Source organism: Balaenoptera physalus (assembly GCF_965194825.1).
Source record: "Balaenoptera physalus genome assembly, chromosome: 9".
In the NCBI taxonomy this organism is placed as follows: Eukaryota; Metazoa; Chordata; class Mammalia; order Artiodactyla; family Balaenopteridae; genus Balaenoptera; species Balaenoptera physalus.
Genome location: NC_138888.1, coordinates 7,792,908 through 7,812,885, shown reverse-complemented (window position 1 = coordinate 7,812,885; position 19,978 = coordinate 7,792,908). Strand labels below are relative to the sequence as shown.

General features: G+C 47.9%; 1 protein-coding gene across 1 annotated transcript in view; it reads left to right on the top strand.

Annotated features, from left to right (window-relative positions):
- IGF2R (insulin like growth factor 2 receptor) overlaps nt 1-19,978 on the top strand; it is a 110,463-nt gene that overhangs the window by 73,673 nt on the left and 16,812 nt on the right. Inside the window, exons 28-36 of the mRNA XM_082475511.1 lie at nt 5,557-5,687; nt 5,946-6,043; nt 11,709-11,845; nt 12,994-13,184; nt 14,669-14,795; nt 15,798-15,917; nt 16,206-16,462; nt 16,729-16,947; nt 18,857-19,006. Of these exons, the coding sequence (XP_082331637.1) occupies nt 5,557-5,687; nt 5,946-6,043; nt 11,709-11,845; nt 12,994-13,184; nt 14,669-14,795; nt 15,798-15,917; nt 16,206-16,462; nt 16,729-16,947; nt 18,857-19,006 (1,430 nt within the window). The remainder of the gene's footprint in view (nt 1-5,556; nt 5,688-5,945; nt 6,044-11,708; nt 11,846-12,993; nt 13,185-14,668; nt 14,796-15,797; nt 15,918-16,205; nt 16,463-16,728; nt 16,948-18,856; nt 19,007-19,978) is intronic.

The window sequence follows — 19,978 nt, the reverse complement described above, 5'->3', positions numbered from 1 at the left end:
AGTATTCTAATTTCATTCTTTTACATGTAGCTGTCCAGTTTTCCCAGCACCACTTATTGAAGAGGCTGTCTTTTCTCCATCATATGTTCTTGCCTCCTTTTTTGTAAATTAGGTGACCATATGTGCATGGGTTTATCTCTGGGCCTTCTATCCTGTACCATTGATCTATATTTCTGGTTTTGTGCCAGTACCATACTGTCTTGATTACTGTAGCTTTGTAGTATAGTTTGAAGTCAGGGAGCCTGATTCCTCCAGCTCCGTTTTTCTTTCTCAAGATTGCCTTGGCTATTCAGGGTCTTTTGTGTTTCCATACAAATTGTAAAATTTTTTGTTCTAATTCTGTGAAGAATGCCATTGGTAGCTTGATAGGGATTGCATTGAATCTGTAGATTGCTTTGGGTAGTATAGTCATTTTCACAATATTGATTCTTCCAATCCAAGAACATGGTATATTTCTCCATCTGTTTATGTCATCTTTGATTTCTTTCATCAGTGTTTTACAGTTTTCTGAGTACAAGTCTTTCGCCTCCTTAGGTAGGTTTATTCCTAGGTATTTTATTCTTTTTGTTGTGATGGTAAATGGAATTGTTTCCTTAATTTCTCTTTCTGATTTTTCATTGTTAGCGTATAGGAATGCAAGAGATTTCTGTGCATTAATTTTGTATCTTGCAACCTTACCAAATTCATTGATTAATTCTAGTAGTTTTCTGGTGGCATCTTTAGGATTCTCTAGGTATAGTATCATGTCATCTGCAAAGAGTGACAGTTTTACTTCTTTTCCAATTTGTATTCCTTTTATTTCTTTTTCTTCTCTAATTGCCGTGGCTAGAACTTCCAAAACTATGTTGAATAACAGTGCCGAGAGTGGACATCCTTATCTTGTTCCTGATCTTAGTGGAAATGCTTTCAGTTTTTCACCATTGACAATGATGTTTGCTGTGGCTTTGTCACATATGGCCTTTATTACGTTGAGGTAGTTCCCCTCTATGCCCATTTTGTGGAGAATTTTTATCATAAATGGGTGTGAATTTTGTCAAAAGTTTTTTCTGCGTCTATTGAGATGATCATATGGTTGGTTTTTATTCCTTAGTTAATATGGTGTATCACATTGATTGATTTGCATATATTGAAGACTCCTTGCATCCCTGGGATAAATCCCACTTGATCATGGTGTATGATCCTTTTAATGTGTTGTTGGACTCTGTTTGCAAGTATTTTGTTCAGGATTTTTGCATCCATATTCATCAGTGATACTGGTCTATAATTTCCTCTTTTTGTGATATCTTTTTCTGGTTTTGGTATCAGGGCGATGGTGGCTTCATAGAATGAATTTGGGAGTGTTCCTCCCTCTGCAGTTTTTTGGAAGAGTTTGGGAAGGATGGGTGTTAGCTCTTCTCTAAATGTTTGATAGAATTCGCCTGTGAAGCCATCTGGTCCTGGACTTTTGTTTGTTGGAAGATGTTTAATTGCAGTTTCAATTTCATTACTTGTGATAGGTCTGTTTATATTTTCTAATTCTTCCTGGTTCACTCTTGGAAAATTGTACCTTTCCAGGAATTTGTCCATTTCTTCATAGTTGTGCATTTTATTGGCATATAGTTGTTTGTAGTAGCCTCTTATGATCCTTTGTATTTCTGCAGTGTCAGTTGTGATTTCTCCTTTTTCATTTCTAATTTTATTGATTTGCGTCCTTTCCCTTTTTTTCTTGATGAGTCTGGCTAAGGGTTTATCAATGTTGTTTATCTTCTCAAAGAACCAGCTTTTAGTTTTATTGATCTTTGCTGTTTTCTTTGATTCTATTTCATTTATTTATGCTCTGATCTTTGTGATTTCTTTCCTTTACTGACTTTGGGTTTTCTTTGTTCTTCTTTCTCTAGTTACTTTAGATGTAGGGTTAGATTGTTTGAGATTTTTCTTGTTTCTTGAGGTGAGATTGAATTGCTATAAACTTCCCTCTTAGAACTGCTTTTGCTGCATCCCATAGGGTCATGGTGTTTTAGTTGTTATTTGTTTCTATGTATTTTTTTATTTTTTCTTTGATTTCTTCAGTGATCTCTTGGTTATTTAGTAGCGCACTGTTCAGCCTCCATGTATTTGTGGTTTTTACAATTTTTTTCCTGTAATTGATTTCCAATCTCATAGCTTTGTGGTCAGAAAAGATACTTGATACAATTTCAATTTTCTTAAATTTTCTGAGGCTTGATATGTGACCCAGGGTATGATCTATCCTGGAGAATGTTCTGTGTGCACTTGAGAAGAAAGTGTATTCTACCACTTTCGGGTGGAAAGGTCTATAAATATCAATTAAATCTATCTGGTCTATTGTGTCACTTAAAGCTTGTGTTTCCTTATTTATTTTCTGTTTGGATGATCTGTCCATTGGTGTAAGTGGAGTGTTAAAGTCCCCTACTATTATTGTGTTACTTTTGATTTCCCCTTTCATGGTTGTTAGCATTTGCCTTATGTGTTGAGGTGCTCCTGTGTTGGGTGCATAAACATTTATAATTGCTATATCATCTTGGATTGATCCCTTGATCATTATGTAGTGTCCTTCCTTATCTCTTGTAACAGTCTTAAAGTCTATTTTATCTGATACAAGTATTGCTACTCCAGTTTTCTTTTGATTTCCATTTGCATGGAATATCTTTTTCCATCCCTTCACTTCTAGTCTGTACGTGTGCCTAGGTCTGAAGTGGGTCTCTTGTAGACAGCATATATACGGATCTTGTTTTTGTATCCATTCAGCCAGTCTATGTCTTTCGGTTGGGACATTTAGTCCATTTACATTCAAGGTTATTATCGATATGTATGTTCTGATTACCATTTTCTTAATTGTTTTGGGTTTGTTTTTGTGGGTCTTTTTCTTGTGTTTCCCGCCTAGAGAAGTTTCTTTAGCATTTGTTGTTAAGCTAATTTGGTGGTGCTGGATTCTCTTAGCTTTTGCTTGTCTGAAAAGGTTTTGATTTCTCCGTCGAATCTGAATGAGATCCTTGCTGAGTAGAGTAATCTTGGTTGTAGGTTTTCTTTTTCATCGCTTTAAGTATATCCTGCTACTCCCTTCTGGCCTGCAGAGTTTCTGCTGAAAAATCAGCTGATAACCTTATGGGGATTCCTTTGTATGTTATTTTTTGTTTTTCCCTTGCTGCTTTGAATATTTTTTCTTTGAATTTAATTTTTGTTAGTTTTATTAATAGGTGTTTTGGTGTGTTTCTCCTAGGGTTTATCCTGTGTGGGACTCTGTGTGCTTCCTGGACTTGGGTGACTATTTCCTTTCCCATGTTTGTGAAGTTTTCCACTATAATCTCTTCAGATATTTTCTCAGAGCCTTTCTTTTTCTCTTCTTTTTCTGAGACCCCTATAATTCTAATATTGTTGCTTTTAGTGTTGTCCCAGAGGTCTCTGAGATTGTCTCCAATTCTTTTCATTCTTTTTTCTTTATTCTGCTCCTCGGCAGTTATTTCCACCGTTTTGTCTTCCAGCTCATGTACTCGTTCTTCTGCCTCTGTTATTCTGTTATGGATTCCTTCTAGTGTATTTTTTATTTCACTTATTGTGTTGTTCATCTCTGTTTGTTTGTTCTTTAGTTCTTCTAGATCTTTCTTAAACATTTCTTGTATTTTCTCAATCCGTGCCTCCATTCTATTTCCGAGATTCTGGATCATCTTTACTATCATTACTCTGAATTCTTTTTCAGGTAGATTGCCTATTTCCTCCTCACTTATTTGATCTTGTAGGTTTTTACCTTGCTCCTTCATCTGTGACATACTTTTTTGCCGTCTCTTTTTTTTTTTTTCCTTTTTTTAAATGAGTGGGATTGTGTTCCTGTCTTACTGGTTGTTTGGCCTGAGGCTTCCAACACTGGAGTTTGTAGGCTGTTGGGTACAGCTGGGTCTTGGTGCTGAGATGAGGACCTCTGGGAGACCTCACTCTGATGAATATTCCCTGGGGTCTGAAGTTCTCTGTTAGTCCAGTGGTTGAGATTCAGAGCTCCCACTGCCGGAGCTTTGGCCTGACCTCTGGCTTGTGAACCAAGATCCTGCAAGCTGCGAGGGGTGGCAAAAAAAAAAACAATAACAAAGTAAAAAATACAGTTAGACTAGGAAACTAACAGATATGTTAGAAAAAATATAAAAATAAAAATATAGATGAAACAACAACTGGAAGGTAAAAAGGAACCACAATAGTAAAAAAAAAAAAAAAAAAAGGAGAAAAAAATGGAAAAGGCCTTGGCTGTGGAGGGCAGGGCCTAAGCGGGGGGTGAGGTTTGGGTGGTGGGCGGGGCCTATGCTTAGTACCCACAGGGCTGGAAAAGGCCCTGGTGGGTATAGGGGGTGGGGCTCAGGCTCAAGGAACAGAAGGGGCCCAGACGTGCCTCCTGCCCCTGGTCTCATAGGGCGGGGGACCCCACCTGGGAGCCCAGCAGCCTTCCTGGGTTTGAGTGGGCGGGGCAAACGCCCTTGCTCCTTTCCTGCTCCTCTGGTCCTGGAGAGCCACCTCCCTCCTGCCTCTCCTGTTCTCTCCTGGCCTCCCTCCTTTGTCCCGAGGATTAACCCGGCCCGGAGGGGACCTCTGAGGGTGTAGGACCCGGTCCGGGAGCTGGGCAGACTTCCCCGGCCAACTGGGCAGGGGAAACGCTGGGCCTGCTCCCCGCTGATCCGAGCCCCTGGGGGTCCCTTCGGGCATGGGAGCCCCTCCCCACCTCAGCCACCCCTCAGGGGCGCCGGTCCTGTCGGGTCTCCACTTCTCCAACCCCCTCAGTCCCCCACGTCCTACCAGTTTGCTCGGGGGTTCTTCCCGTCTCCTTAGGTGTCAGGGTCCCCCACCAGCGTCCGGCAGGCACCTTAGTTGTGGGGAGATGCAAACTCTGCGTCTTCCCACACTGCTATCTTGGCTCCGCCCCCTGGCCCTCCCTCCCGCCCCCGCACACCCAATGATGTTTCTGATTTCATTTGATTTTCTTCACCATGACATGTACTGATAAATGTTGTTAGCGTTTCTTTCATTCTTATTTAGCAATACTAGTTACCGATTCTAAGATCATATGCCTTCTTTTTATTCCAACTTTGGGACCCACTGGACTATTAATGGGTGTTCTGAGGTAGTACTTTCTAGAACTGAGACAAAGGGGACACATTTCATACAGGGTTGGGCTGTAAAATGTATAAGACAGGCTGTTGGTCCTCATGCTGTCTCAACAGCTGGGCAAGTGATGATAAGTTTAAGAATCTTTAAGAAAGAAGTTGAAGTAGCTGATGGGGTGAGTACATGGGCCTCCCTGAGGGCTGTGAAGAGGAAGCGACATCCTCTGAGCTCATCAGTCCAGGGGTCTCTGTACGTCATTGATCCCGTGGTTAGTCTATAAGGTTGCAGCCTTGGGCGGGAGGAGGACTGATTCTAGTCTCTACAGTGTCGTGCGACAGAGTCGGTGGCCCAGTGCCAGTAGGCCAGGCACACTTGGTCTTGTGTTTGTTCGGCGTGTGTGATACATCGTGTCTGTGACGACCTGCCTGGGGCTTCCTGAACTGATTCTTGTTGAACTGGCTGCTTCTTGAGCAGGTCTCCTCACCCAGAAGCTGACCTATGAGAACGGGGTGTTGAAGGTGAACTACACCGGTGGGGACACCTGCCATAAGGTGTACCAGCGCTCCACGGCCATCGTCTTCTACTGTGACCGCAGCACCCGGGCGGTGAGTGTGCTCGACGCAGCGGGGGGCCGCTTTGCCCTCACCCCTTTGCCTTTGTCTTTACGAAGTGAATCTGCTCTTACGTCTCATAAAACTTCCTGGTTAGCTTAGTTTAAGTACGTTATTTACAGAAACTGTGTTCACACCTTCATCAGTCTGTGTAGAGTGTAATGAGCAGGCCCATCCCTTACTACTTGCATCCTTAAAGCACCGACTACCTGACGTGTCCCGTTTCACGGACACGTCTCTCCACTCCCGCAGCCGGTGTTTCTCCAGGAGACTTCTGACTGCTCCTACTTGTTCGAGTGGCACACGCAGTATGCCTGCCCGCCCTTCGACCTGACCGAGTGCTCATTCAAGTAAGTCGATGCGGGTGTTGACCCTGGGGCAGTCAGGTTTACTTGATAATATTTTGCTTTAATAGTTAGTGGCCGGGAGACTTCCCTGGTGGCGCAGTGGCTAAGACTCCACACTCCCAATGCAGGGGGCCCGGGTTCGATCCCTGGCCAGGGAACTAGATCCCACGTGCATGCTGCGACTAAGAGTTCACATGCCACAACTAAGGAGCCCACGGTAGCAACTGAGACCCGGCACAACCAAATAAATAAATAAATATTAAAAAAAAAAAAAAAAAAAAGTTAGTGGCCGGGCGGGGGACAGGGGATTAGATTAGTCAGGTGATTTCTCTAAGCCTTAGTTCCTGAATGTTAAACTGGGGAGTTGGATTAGGGTAACTGCTAAATCCTTCACAACTTTCATATTCTTTAATAACCTCGTGTTAAGGTACAGGGAAGTGACTGGCGTTGAAACAGGAAACCTTGTATGATTCATGGGTGTGAGTGGATTGGAGTGACCAGGGTGTCCCCTGGCCTCTGCCCCTCCCTGGATGCTGCCTGTGTCTGGGGAAAAAGACGTGGAGAGGGAGATGGTGGAGCTGCATGGGGGGTGGGGGTAGGAGAGAGCGCCAGGGGGGTGACACCCACCTTGCAGGTTCTCGGCTGCCATCACTGGTTCCTTTGTTCTGTCACCTGTGGCTCAGGTAGGCTCCTGAAATGAGGTGGTTGGCAGCTCCTGAGATAAGGTGGAGGTCTTCATTGTGTGTGAATTTCAGCAGCGTCACCCTCAGAACTGTTACAAAATACACATCTTGGGTTCCATCCCTGGAGATTTTGGTTTCACGGGTCTACACATTTCTGGATATTTAAGGGACATACTGACGTTTCTGTTGCATGAGGACCCAGCCTGAAAAGAATCACTGAGTTACAGCATTCCCGTCCTGGGGAAAAATTAATCATTTCCCTGTTTCCTTCCAGTTTTTATCTTTAATTGAAGAATCAGTTAAAATGAAAGCTTATGTGTGTATATTGTATGAATTCATAAGTGTAGAAAACTGTGTCAGATGAAGTAAGCTTCCCCCATCCCATCAGCCTCATCCCACTTTTTACCATGTCTTCTTGTAGTTCTGTCTGGAGCCTTCCATGACTCTAAATGATCAATATACCCGTGCTTGTCAACCTCAAATGGTATTAGTTGACTCTGTCTTCAGACACCAGAAATGTAATTCTGGTCTCTCTCCCCTCTACCCTGCCCCACTTTCATTAGTTCCATTTTTATTTCCTCTTCTGGCTACCTTTAGAATATGGGATGATATACTCTAAGCTCTGTTTCTTGTTTCATCACCTTTAGACATCTCTTTACTTCCCACGAAGTAAGACGAGGGCCTCAGACGCTGCCTCCCCCTCTGCTGCTCCCCCCCACTGCCACAATGTCAGCAAACTGTTGCTGGTGCATTGTCAAGGTTTACAACATGTGTATCCTGCTGGGTAACTCTTAACGGTCTTACCTGCTTTATTCAGAGGGTGGTTCTAAAGAATTAAAAACTAATAAGCGGCGTTTACAGTATTGCATAAACATCATTTGCTGCAAAATCACATGGTCTGATTGGATCTGCAGAGAAATGACATAATCTTGTGTCTCTTAGCTTCCTCTTACTGAAGGAAGATAGGCTTAGTGTTTAGGTCAGAAGATTCCCATTTGTTCTATTTCATAAGTTGCTCCAAAAATCATTCCACATTTAGTTTGCTTAATATTTGGAACATAGCTACCTCGATAGGTGTTAAATCTTGGCATTTTACGTTGTCTTTCTCTTTTATTGTTGACAGAATAATATGCCTTCCCATTGTATCTCAGACTGTCAGGGTTCTTCACGATGCTGTGTCTACGGATAATCACCGTTCTTCTTCAGGAAGGTCTCAGTTCGGATTTGGGCCGTGTGTTTTCTGCTCTTTGATCAGAGCTCATTTTGGGATCACTCCTGGCTTGGATCCACTGCTTCTTGGATTTGATGTCCTTTGTTTTGGCTTCCTTTTTTGTTTTGTTAGAGTGCATCCTCCTGTACTTTGGAGAGGTTGGATGGGAGAGAACCCATGCATTGTCTGAAAATGCCAGTAACTTGCTCTTAAATCTGATTGGCTGTAGTAGGGTTACAGATTCAAATTAATTTCCCCTCAGTTTTGAAGGCATCGTCCCATTTCCTACAAGAATTGTGTATGTTTGGTGGAAAAGTTTATTGCGCATCTTCTGTTTTCGTGTTTTTACTCCATTCTGGAATATTTTCTGAACTTTAAAAAATCGGCTATCCTTTGGAGATTTTTATTTTGAATTTCAAATAAGTCCTTCTAATCATCTCTGAGGATACTAATTATAATTTTTTTGTTTCTTTTTGAAAAATCTCATCATGCATTCCCTGAATTATAATTCATTTTCTTTTAACGGTTGCCTTAAACATGTATTTTTGATTTAATGGAAAGCTAAAGTTGGTAACTATACCCATCCCTGCAACAATAAAATAACGTAGAACCTTGTAGCACCAACGCTCTCTCCCCATCTCCATGGTATTGTGGTCGAGTGCTTTTGTTCTGACTTGTTTTCTTACCTCTTGAATAAGTCATTATTGTGATTTAAAAAAATATTCATTGGTTGCTTGACTATATAAATTTCTTCTTTTGAAGAGGAAAAGAAATGTCTCTATTTCTTTGGCTTACTCTTCCTCTTTGCATTTTACCCCTTGCTTTTGACTTAATTCTCTTTCTTTAAGTACTCTGTTTAGTATAATGCTGTGCATAGTGCTGGTTTGCAAACTGTTTGCTTCTGGTCTCTGATGGGGTGAAGAGCTGTGTCACCTTGCACTAGAGACAGTGAAGGAACCATTGTCCGTTACTGGTTCATCTTGTGGCGCTGGCTCCTTCCACGGTTGCCGACTTGGTCCTGGGTACAAATCGCGCTGTGAGTCACACTGCTTGGTGGTTTGAACAGAGACTCTGTCGAGTTAAATCTTGGTCTTTACTTGAAAAGGCTTAGTTTTACTGTCAATAGCTTGGTACAGAATTCCAGGTGAATACTTTTTTTGTGTGTGTCAGCACTTCGAAGGTAATCTACCATCTTCCGGTGCTTAGTATTGCTGTTAGAGAATCTGCCCCCGTCCGTCCCAGTTTCATTCCTTTGTAGATAACCTACCTTTTCTGTGTATTTTCTCTTGTGTTTGTTCTGCAGTCTTAGTCTGATTTGTTAGGTATGGCTTTGTTATTTATGTTGCTTGGAAGTTGATGCTTTCTAAACTAAAGATGAATGTCTGTTATTCACTTAGGAATATTTGCAGTGATTGTATATTTGAAGGTTGCTTCTAACCTATTCTGTCTCTTTTCTTCTGGGACTTGTATTAATCATATCTTAGGCTTTCCTATTCTATCCCCCATGTCTTTTATTTATTATTTTTTTTAATTTTAAAAAAATTTATTTTTTTCAATTACTTTTGGCTGTGTTGCGTCTTTGTTGCTGCGCGTGAGCTTTCTCTAGTTGTGGCGAGCGGGGGCTGCTCTTCGTTGCGGTGCACGGGCTTCTCATTGCAGCGGCTTCTCTTGTTGCGGAGCATGGGCTCTAGGCATGTGGGCTCAGTAGTTGTGGCGCATGGGCTTAGTTGCTCCGTGGCATGTGGGATCTTCCTGGACCGGGGCTCGAACCCCTGTCCCCTGCATTGGCAGGTGGATTCTTAACCATTGTGCCACCAGGGAATCCCTCACCATGTCTTCAAGTATCTTATTTATCTGTTTCTGGACTGTATTCTGTTTCCTTAGACCTATTTCCAACTTAATGATTCTCTTATCAGCTGATTTAATTTGCTGTTTTGACTGTTCCCTTTTTAATTTTCATGACTGTCCTTTTCATGCTAGGAGTTCTGTTTGGTACTCTTTCTTTTTTAAAACTTATTTTAGAAACAGTATTTTTTTTTTTAATTAAAAAAATTTTTTTATTTACTTTGGCTGCGTCGGGTCTTAGCTGCGGCACGCGGGATCTTCGTTGCAGCATGCGGGCTTCTCTCCAGTTGTGGCACTCGGGCTCAGTAGTTGTGGCGTGCAGGCTTAGTTGCCCCACAGGGCATGTGGGATATTAGTTCCCCAACCAGGGATCGAACCCACGTCCCCTGCATTGGAAGGTGGATTCTTAACCACTGGACCACCAGGATAGTCCCTGTTGGTACTCTAATTCATCATTTCTTTCCTCCATTCTACCCCCCTTCTTTTATTATAGTTTCAATTTCTTCTTTTAGGTCTTTAACCATTTACAGTAAGTCTCTATCAGATGGTCCATTATATGAAGTTCCCGAGGACCTGCTTTTGCAAATACCTCTGTCTCTCACATAGGCTGATATTAACGCCAGATCCATCCTTTCGCTCTCATCCCATTTATGGTCCATCAACTTTCAAAATACCTGGAGTTCTGTCTTCCGGAAGCACCTCCCTGCCCTGGTTCATGCCGTCTTCATCTCGCCGCTGCATCTCCGCAGTGGCCCCTCAGTGGTCCCCTGACCCACGCTGGGCTAGTCCCGCACAGTGATTAGAGTGGCCCTGTTAGACTGTAAGTCGGCCCAGGCTGTTGCTGAGACCCCTCAATGCGGTGAAGCCCCCGTCTCTCCCTGCTGGAACGCTCCATGTGATGCTACCCTCAGCCCTGCTGCGTCACTCCTCACGTCTGCTCTGCTCCAGCCACACGGGGCTCCTCGCTTCCCTGCCAGTGCACCGGGCTCTCCGCACCTCAGGCCCTTTGCTCCCGCTGCTGCCTCTGCCCGTGCTGCGCTTTGCCGGGTCCCTGCGTGACTGGCTCTTCCGCGTCTTTCTGAGTTTATTCGGAGGTGGCCTCCTCAGGAAGGCCTTCTCTGGCCATTGTCTAAAATCTCACCTCCTCTTTCCCCTTCCAAACTTCATACCCACTTCCCTGCCTTTTTTTCCCTCTTCGCTGTAATTGCCGTCTGACATACTGTACATTTTAAAAAATTACCTTGTGACTTCTGCAGACTTCATAAAATGGGCGATTTTTATCTCTTTCCTTCAACACAGTAGCCCCAGGTGGCATGTAGTTTTTGCATGAATGGGTGATTCTCAGTCTCTGATGCGCTGAGTTTACCGCCTGGTGAAGTGGCATGTGGGGTTGTCCTCTGTCTCCACCTGGATCTGGCGCCCTGCAGAGGGAGTGTTCGTCTTTCTTACCATTAACTCTGCACCTGGCCTAGGGCTGGCTCTCAGTGTCTGTCCCTGCTTGGGGTTCATGCAGTAAGTAAACCTTTACCTGAGCAGGTCAACATCAGCCTGTTTTATTTCAGTGACTGTTGGTGTCCTCCAGCTTGGAGAGCAGGTGGCCTGCCCGGACTGCCCTGGGCATTGCGTGTCTTAGCTGTCTGTGTATCCTTGTCTTCTCACTGGCCTGAGCAGGACAGGCGCTTACTCTTTGCTTTTTTTGGTTACTACATAATTTTGTTGAGCTAGGGCTTGACATTTCCTGAACTCAAGCTGTGTTGTTGCTGATTCCGCCTGGAGCTGGGAGAGTCCAGTGTCGAGTTCTGTCCCTGGCAGGATCTGATTCCCAGGGTGTCAGGAGTAGACTCTGCCTTTATACTGATCCTCTGCAGACGGAGCGCTAGACTCTGTTAGAATCCAGCTGAACCTCACCGTGGCGCTTTCTTCCCCTCAGAGACGGGGCTGGGAACACCTTCGATCTCTCATCCCTGTCGAGGTACAGTGACAACTGGGAAGCCGTCACGAGGACGGGAGCCACCGAACACTACCTCATCAACGTGTGCAAGTCTCTGGCTCCGCAGGCTGGCTCGGGTGAGTGAGCTCTCTGGCGGAGGTGCTCATGGCTTGTAGTGAGTTTATGGACGAAGAGGAAGTAAGAGCGGATTCTTCGACGGCGCGTTGCTCTCTGACACATGAGTGCTTTTGCCAAGAAGCAGCAGGAGGAATTATCTGAGGGTCTTGATGACCCACCCCTGCTGTGGTCCAGGGTAAATCAGTGCTGAAGGCTCTGTTGGGAGCAGTATAACCATTGTTTGAATGTGGGGAGCTGGAGGGTGGGTAGAAATAATCGCCGTGGCAGGTAATTCTTAGCCAGGGCAAGAGATAGGAGGGTGGGAAATGGAGCTCTGGGTATGTGCCCTCTGTATTCATTGAGAGCAGAGTGGGTGGGGTCCTGTTAGGATGCACCCAGACCCTTGGTGCCAGTGATGAGAGGCTAGAACTCAGTTGTACCCGTGCGACTAGGAGCAGCAACCCACGGAGACCTTGGTGCCATCCACGGCCCACTGGGATCCTGGAGACGAAACCTGTCCCGTTTTCTTGGAGTTTTATGCAGCCTCACTGAGGCAGCCTCTTGTCTGGCTCAACTCAGAGTGGGCAATGTTCCTGTCTTTTTTTGTTTTTTTTTTTTTAAAAAGAAAAAAAACAAACCCAGAAAGTTATTTTTTCCCTCTGCATGGTTTGAGGCCATGGCCCACTTCCCCTTGCTTTGTATGCTGGCTAGATGGGCGACACCGAGGCTCTTATTAACCACGAAGTGGGACTCGTTCTTTACCCAGGGCAGATGACTCAGACATTTCGGGGACTGGGAAATTGGCACAGTTCTTGGTGACTTCTTAAAGTAAGATAGCACGTGAATATAGGCCATTTAAAATGTTCCATGGGCGTAATCTAGGTGTTTCAGCTTCATCTTGTTTGGGGATCAGAAATAATTGAGGCTGTTCTGCCTTGAATTCTCCCCACACCCCATGCTCACCCCCAACCCATCTGTGGTAAAACAGCGTTTCATGGAGTGAGAACTCATGGTGTCATTGGCATCTGACTTAATGAAAGAAAACACTGATATTTTGCAGTGATTGTTAGAATCAACTATGTCGTGTGCCGGACGTTACGTCCCTTGTTAAGTCCTAGACTGGACAGGGGCTGATGGTCACTCCTAACTGTCTCTGCTTGTGCGGCAGAGCCGTGCCCTCCGGAGGCGGCTGTGTGTCTGCTGGGTGGCTCCAAGCCCGTGAACCTGGGCAGAGTGAGGGATGGCCCTCAGTGGAGCGAGGGCATGACTCTCCTGAGGTACGTCGATGGTGACCTGTGTCCGGACCAGATCCGGAAGAAGTCCACCACCATCCGCTTCTCGTGCAGCGAGAGCCAACTCGTAAGTGACACAGCTGTCTCGGCCCCCGTGCGAGTCCAGGGTCAGCGAGACTGATGTCTCACTTCCTGGGATGTGAGTTGAAGAGCTCGGGGTGACCCAGCCTAACGAAGGGCATGGGCGGCGCGGCCTCAGGCCCATGGTCCCGGGGTGTCCACCCTGGCAGTTCTTGTTCCAGAATTCGGTGGTTCTCTTTGAAGTTTGACTCAGATCCCTGAAGGCCGGAGAGAGAACTGATATTTGATAACCTGCCCTTGTCTTCATGGAGGCACTTGGGTAAAGCAGAAGGTTGGGCAGACCCGGTTCCAAGGTAGCTCTTCCACTTCCTGGCCGTGTACCTCGGTCACTTAACCTCCCTAAACTGAACACCTGTTACCAACACGAGCTTGGCCTGTCCTGCCAATTCGCTATGAGGTTAGAGAGAGGAGGCGTGGAGCGCCGGGCACCGTTTCTGGCATGTGGTTGGTGCGTGGTAACTGGGTTCTCGTCTCATCTCTGGACGATTCCTTCCCTGACGGGTTGGTACATGCAGTTCAGCAGGTGGGGGCTGAATTAATGGTTTCTCTGGACTGTTTTTTCACCGCGGGAGCACCTCTGCCTCGGAGATGAAGGTGCAGCCTGTGTGCTGTCTTGTAAGATTCGGGAGTGAGGTCAGGCTGGCCCAGTGCACTCCATCCTCAGTGTCAGGACAGAGCACCACCGTGCAGCTGCGTGTGGGCAGCCGTGGCGGGAGGAGCCGGAGGTCTGCCCCCTTGACGGGGTGGCAGCTGAGGTTTCCCCTCAGGACGCTGTGCAGAGGCTGAGCCTGGGCCCCTGCGCTGCTGGCGTCCACGCTCCTGGGCCCCCACAGACTCGCTCAGCTCTGTAACTGAGTGGAGAGGCTCACGGCAGAGCAAGACAGCTGCTTGGTCTGTGGAGGGCTCTGCACGCGGGTGCCGGGGGCTGGTTTATCTGGGAAGGAGGGCGCTGCTGCACAAATCTTACCTTTTTACCCTCGCCATGTGGACGAGACACGTCTGAGAGGCAGGGAGCCTTAGCCCAGGTGGTGGAGGGATTAGTTAGTTCATGACCAGTTCTCCCTGCGGGTCTCCCTGTTATGTCCATCGTTAACAGATGCCGGTTCCGTTTTTGGGACGGTACCATTTATTTCCTCGTTCGTGCCTCGCAGTCGCCCTTTGAGCACCCTTCGCCACCCCGTCCCCGCCCCCACCTTAGAAGCCTTAGCTGTCGGAACACGTCCCTGTCCCCCGAGGGGATTTCCGGCTCTCTCTCACCCTGTGTGTGTCAAGCCCCCAGGGGTATCTCAGGAGCAAACCCTGACCCTTTGCTTCTCCCCAGTCTGCCCTCGTCCCGTGAAGACACCGAGACGGGTGTGTCACGGGCTTGTGGTGCGTCACAGGGGAGCTCCTGCTCGACGCCAGTGGGCGCTGTTACCTGCGTCAGGTGTGCACCCCGTCAGCAGCTGTCTGTCCTTCGCCTGTTTCTAGAACTCCAGGCCCATGTTCCTCAGTGCCGTGGAGGACTGCGAGTACACCTTCTCCTGGCCCACGGCTGCCGCCTGCCCTGTGAAGAGCAATGTGCATGACGACTGCCAGGTCACCAACCCCTCCACGGGTGAGGGGCGCTGCCGGCCACCCATCCCCACCCCCTCAACACACGCGCAAGTGCACATGCACACACACACACACACGTAGGTACACACGCACGCACACACGTGCATACACACACGGCCACACAGATGCATACACACGTGCGCACACGCGCACACACACATGTGGGCGCACACACGCGCACGTGCATACACACACGGCCACGCAGGTGCATACACACACGTGCACACACACACGTAGGTACACACGTGCACACACACGTGCATACACGGGCACACACGTGCATACACACACGGCCACACAGATGCATACACACGTACGCACACATGCGCACACACACACATGTGGGCACACACATGTGCACACACGCACACGTGCATACACACACGCACGTGCACGCACACGCGCGCACTGCATACAGACACATGTGCGCGCGCGCAAGCGTGAGAGACCCAGTGTGAGGCAGGGGAGCAGGCGCCCCGGGCAGCAGCATCCTGTCCTGTGGGTGCACGTTCGGCCTTTCCTGCTGGATCTGCCCGGTCCTGTTGACTTGTGGCTCTTCAGTGGAGAAGAGACTGAGCCCCTCCCTGGAAGCCGTGCTCCCCGTAACTCCTGTTTCTGGGGTGTTGGTCCCAAGCTCTAGGCTGGCGGAGCTGGAGTCAGTCTCCTGCTCCTTTCAGAGTTGACGTGGGGCAACGAGGAAACCACAGGATCTCAGCGCTGGGGCCCGGAAAGGTTTGGGGGTGGATCACTGGTAGCGGGAAGGATGCCGGCGGGCCCTCCTGACTCCAGCGGAATCGCCGTGGCCGCTGTGGCCCAGGCGCAGGAGGACACCCTGAGCCGCTGTCTCCTGGGTACTTTCTAGCTGTCAGGAAGGTTTTGGGGGCCGCGTCAGCGAAGGGGGGCGGTGACACGTGACGAGGAGTCAGGAGGCCCGATGGCCGGCGGGATCTGTGTGTGAGCGCCGGTGATGGGTCACGGTGTCCCCATCCCTTCCCCCGAGCAGGACACCTGTTTGACCTGAGCTCTCTAAGCGGCAGGGCCGGGTACACTGCCGCCTACAGTGAGAAGGGGCTGGTCTACCTCAGCGTGTGCGGGGACAACGAGAACTGCGCCCCTGGCGTAGGTGAGTGTGGCCCGCCCTCCCGGCCCCGAGGTTGGCCTCGGCCTCCGCGTCCCTCCCGCGAAGAGGTCAGATGCCTTCATCGGCAGCAGTGGACTGGTTGGGGTGCGGGGGCTTCGTGGCCACGTGATGGAATACTAGATGTGTAACATTTGCTAAAACCACACGGGACCCTCCCGAGTGTTAGCTGTGAATTTCAAAGTCTGGTTCTGCAGAAAGTTCTCATGGGAAAGCGTGTGGTTTGAATCCATAATTGTGTGTCTTCCACTCTCCCTTGTGCGTTTGGGACAGGGGCCTGCTTCGGGCAGACCAGGATCAGCGTGGGCAAGGCGAGCAAGAGGCTGAAGTACGTGGACCAGGTCTTACAGCTGGTGTACGAGGACGGCTCCCCCTGTCCTTCCAAGACCGGCCTGAGCTACAAGAGCGTGATCAGCTTCGTGTGCAGGCCCGAGGCCGGGCCCACCAACAGGCCCGTGCTCATCTCCCTGGACAAGCAGACATGCACACTCTTCTTGTACTGGCACACGCCCCTCGCCTGCGAGCAGGTGGTGAGTCGGGCTGGGCCCGTGTGGCACGGCCCACCTGGGGGCCCCGCGCCGCTTCTCCTGTGACTCCCTCGGGCCCCCAGCCTGTCTCATCCACTCCTGGGGCCCCAGTCATACTTGGTTCAAAGTGCCCGATGTTAGGTAACCAAGCATTTGGGGCGCTGGTCCACCCTTCGTGCTCTTTTGGTTCAGCTTATGTTCTCGTGGGTGACTGGGGGGTCAGGAACACGTATTGCAGACACCAACGAGGCCTGTTTCCTGCTTGACAGACGGAATGTTCCGTGAGGAACGGCAGCTCCGTCATCGACTTGTCCCCCCTCATCCACCGCACCGGGGGGTACGAAGCGTACGATGAGAGCGAGGACGACGCCCCCGACACCAGCCCGGACTTCTACATCAACATCTGCCGGCCGCTGAGCCCTATGCACGGGGTGCCTTGCCCCGCCGGCGCCGCTGTGTGCAAAGTTCCCGTCGACGGCGCCCCCATAGTGAGTAGGGAACCAAGGGCGGAGACCATCCTGCAAGATTTTTAACAGTCTCCCTCATGCCGTGTTTCTGGCTTTCCCTGGAGAGTTTTCAGGCAGAAAGACTGGGGAAATGAGCCAGGCTACGTGTGTCTGAATCCACTAGGGGAGGCGGACTGCAAGGGTCTGTGCGTTGAGCTGTCGGCGGATGAGGGTGGTCAGCAGTTATGGAAGAAAACGTGAGCACACGTGTAGACACACTGTTTCGTATCAGGTCAGAAGGCTCAAGGACGCTGATGGAACTTGGTTTCTTGGCTTACATGCGGGTCTTGTGTCACTGAAACGCTTGTGAAGTGCAAGCAGGTTCTTTGGTAAATGAGTTGTAATTAAAGGTATAAGCTGGTTTGCTAATAGCTGAGTGTTCTGCCTTCCAGTATAGATTTGGATCTCTAAACATTGTCTCCATGAGTTATATTCATGTTTTGTCAGATTCTTGGTATGTTTTATTTGAAATGCATCTCAAAAGTGGTGTGTTTGTCTGCATTCTTTAAACAGGGAGTCGTGTCATAAGGTATCTAGATGTCCTTTTAAAAAATGGATGTTATCTGTGGTGTTGGTGGGGAGAGACGTTGGGAGGGGTGGGGAAGTGGGCCGTGATATGAACTTGACAGAGGCATAGCTATGTGACAAGTGCAGGGCCTGGAGCAACCAGATGTTGGCAGGAAGGGCTGTGGTGTCAGCCTTTCTAGTGGTGCAGGGGGGAGCCTTGGTGTGAACCAATTGCTGACAGGTCCAGTCTGCTTTGTTTTCCCATCCGGCTACCTTTTCTCAGATTTAAAAAAATGCAGGAAGTTCTCTAATTAGAGAGGGTGTTGTGTCATTGTGGACCTAACATGCCCCACAGTGGTGAACAAAGCACATTGTGGCTTCATTCACACACACACACACTCAGTACACACATGCTCATCTCACACACACACTCATCACACACGCATCACACTCATCTCACATGCATCTCACACTTATCACACACACTCATCACACTCATCTCACACACACTCATCACATGCACTCATCACACTCACCACTCATCTCACATGCACTCATCACATGCACTCATCACACTCATGCATCTCCCACTCATCACACGCACACATCATGCACACGTATCACACACACATCTCCCACTCATCACACGCACTCATCACAGTCATCACACTCATCACACACCCTCATCTCACGCACATCACACAGTCATCACACTTATCGCAAATTCATCTCACACACTCATCACACACAGTCGCACTCATCACATGCACTCATCACACACACATCTCTCACACACACATGTACATACACACTGTTCCTGGCCGGTCACTTTTCGTTCACTCGCATGTTTATTTGCTCGAAAACACTTGCCGAGCAGCCAGTGTGTGCCAGGGGCTGTGTGAAGCCGCGGAAGACAGCGGAGAGTGAGTAAGCGTGTGCTCAGTGCCCCCTGAGGCCACGCCGTGAGCACCACCGAGGAAGCAGCTGTCCCGGCGCAGTGCTGGACAGGAGGAGACGGGGCATTGTTGGGGCAGCCACGTGGGCTCCTGCTTCCCACCAGCCGGAGCCAGAAACCGTGCAGCTGCCCCGGTGTAACTGGAGAGAGAGGCAACATTCCTGTTGCCTAGAATTGTCAAAAATTGACCCTGAGTAGAACAATTGTTATTAATGTAGGACCGAAACTGATAACCACTGGCAAACAGGTTTCTTTGTGGTGCCTTATTGTCAGGACTTTTCAAATGAGCTGCTATTAACCCAATGTCTTTAGGTGCTACTCATCTTTAAAACAGATGGCATGTTAATTTTTGCAATTCTCTGTTAGCCGTTCTTCCACTAACTTGGGGAAAAATTACTTTTCTGAAACATTGCTTTCTTCTTTGTTTAGGATATTGGTCGAGTCACAGGACCTCCGATACTCAATCCCATAGCTAACGAAGTTTACTTGAACTTTGAAAGTAGTACTCCTTGCCTGGTGGACAAGCATTTCAACTACACCTCACTGATCGCCTTTCATTGTAAGAGGGGTGTGAGCATGGTAAGTGAGCGCCTGTTTACAAGGTAGGAGCCAAAGTGAGGGTCAATGAACCAGAGCTGGAAACCCATAAAGCCTGTTTCAGACCAAGAATGCCTGTGTTCACAATGCCTGCCTTGCATCATGTGGTGTGCCAGTGGTGCATGGAATAACTTAAAGCCATTAATTTAATAATAAGCCCACCCTGAGTTACCAGGGCAGATTTTGCACACAGAGGCTTGTTGTAATTTTAAAATATGAAACACTTGAGCATAGAAGTGGCCTTCACCTTTGCCTACCAATATACAAAAGTGTCAACTTTGGTTTTCTTTTTTTAAATTATAACATTACTTATCTTATTGGGAAGTCAGATGTTTTGGCAGCTGTAATCACTCAGGACATAATCCAAATTTTGGAAGTTAGCAAACAAAAGAAGACCTCTGGAATCAAAATAGCTACAACAGATTTGTACAATCTACTTTTAAGGAGGCCATTGATTTTTGTTTTACATGCATTTTAAAAAACAGAACTGGTTTCCATTAAAAAAAAGTGCTGTTTTATAAAGAGTTTTGCATAGTTTTCTCTCAATCTCCCTCGGAAAATGGGAGATAAATTGGTAGATTGTGGCCCCTGTTTTGCACTGACTCAGAAGGGCCGCCTGATGTCACATGGCTCTGCAGGGGCAGCTGGGCGCCCACCCACTGCTCCAGTGGAGAGCTCTTTGCTCCAGGCAGCCTGGCTTTCAGCCCCTTACCTGTGCTTCTGAAATCCCTAAAACTCCAAAAACTTAACAATCCTTTGACGTGAGTGGACTGGGGCTACTTATGGTCTGTATTTGTCACACCTGATGTGAATATGTAGAAGTGTTAACGTACTTGATTACAAGACCGTGTGTGTGTGTGTGTGTGTGTGTGTGTATGTGTACGTGTAAGACACACATATCCTGAACTGCCTCTGAAAACCCTGAAGGTGATGAATTCTAAGACTCTTGTGGCT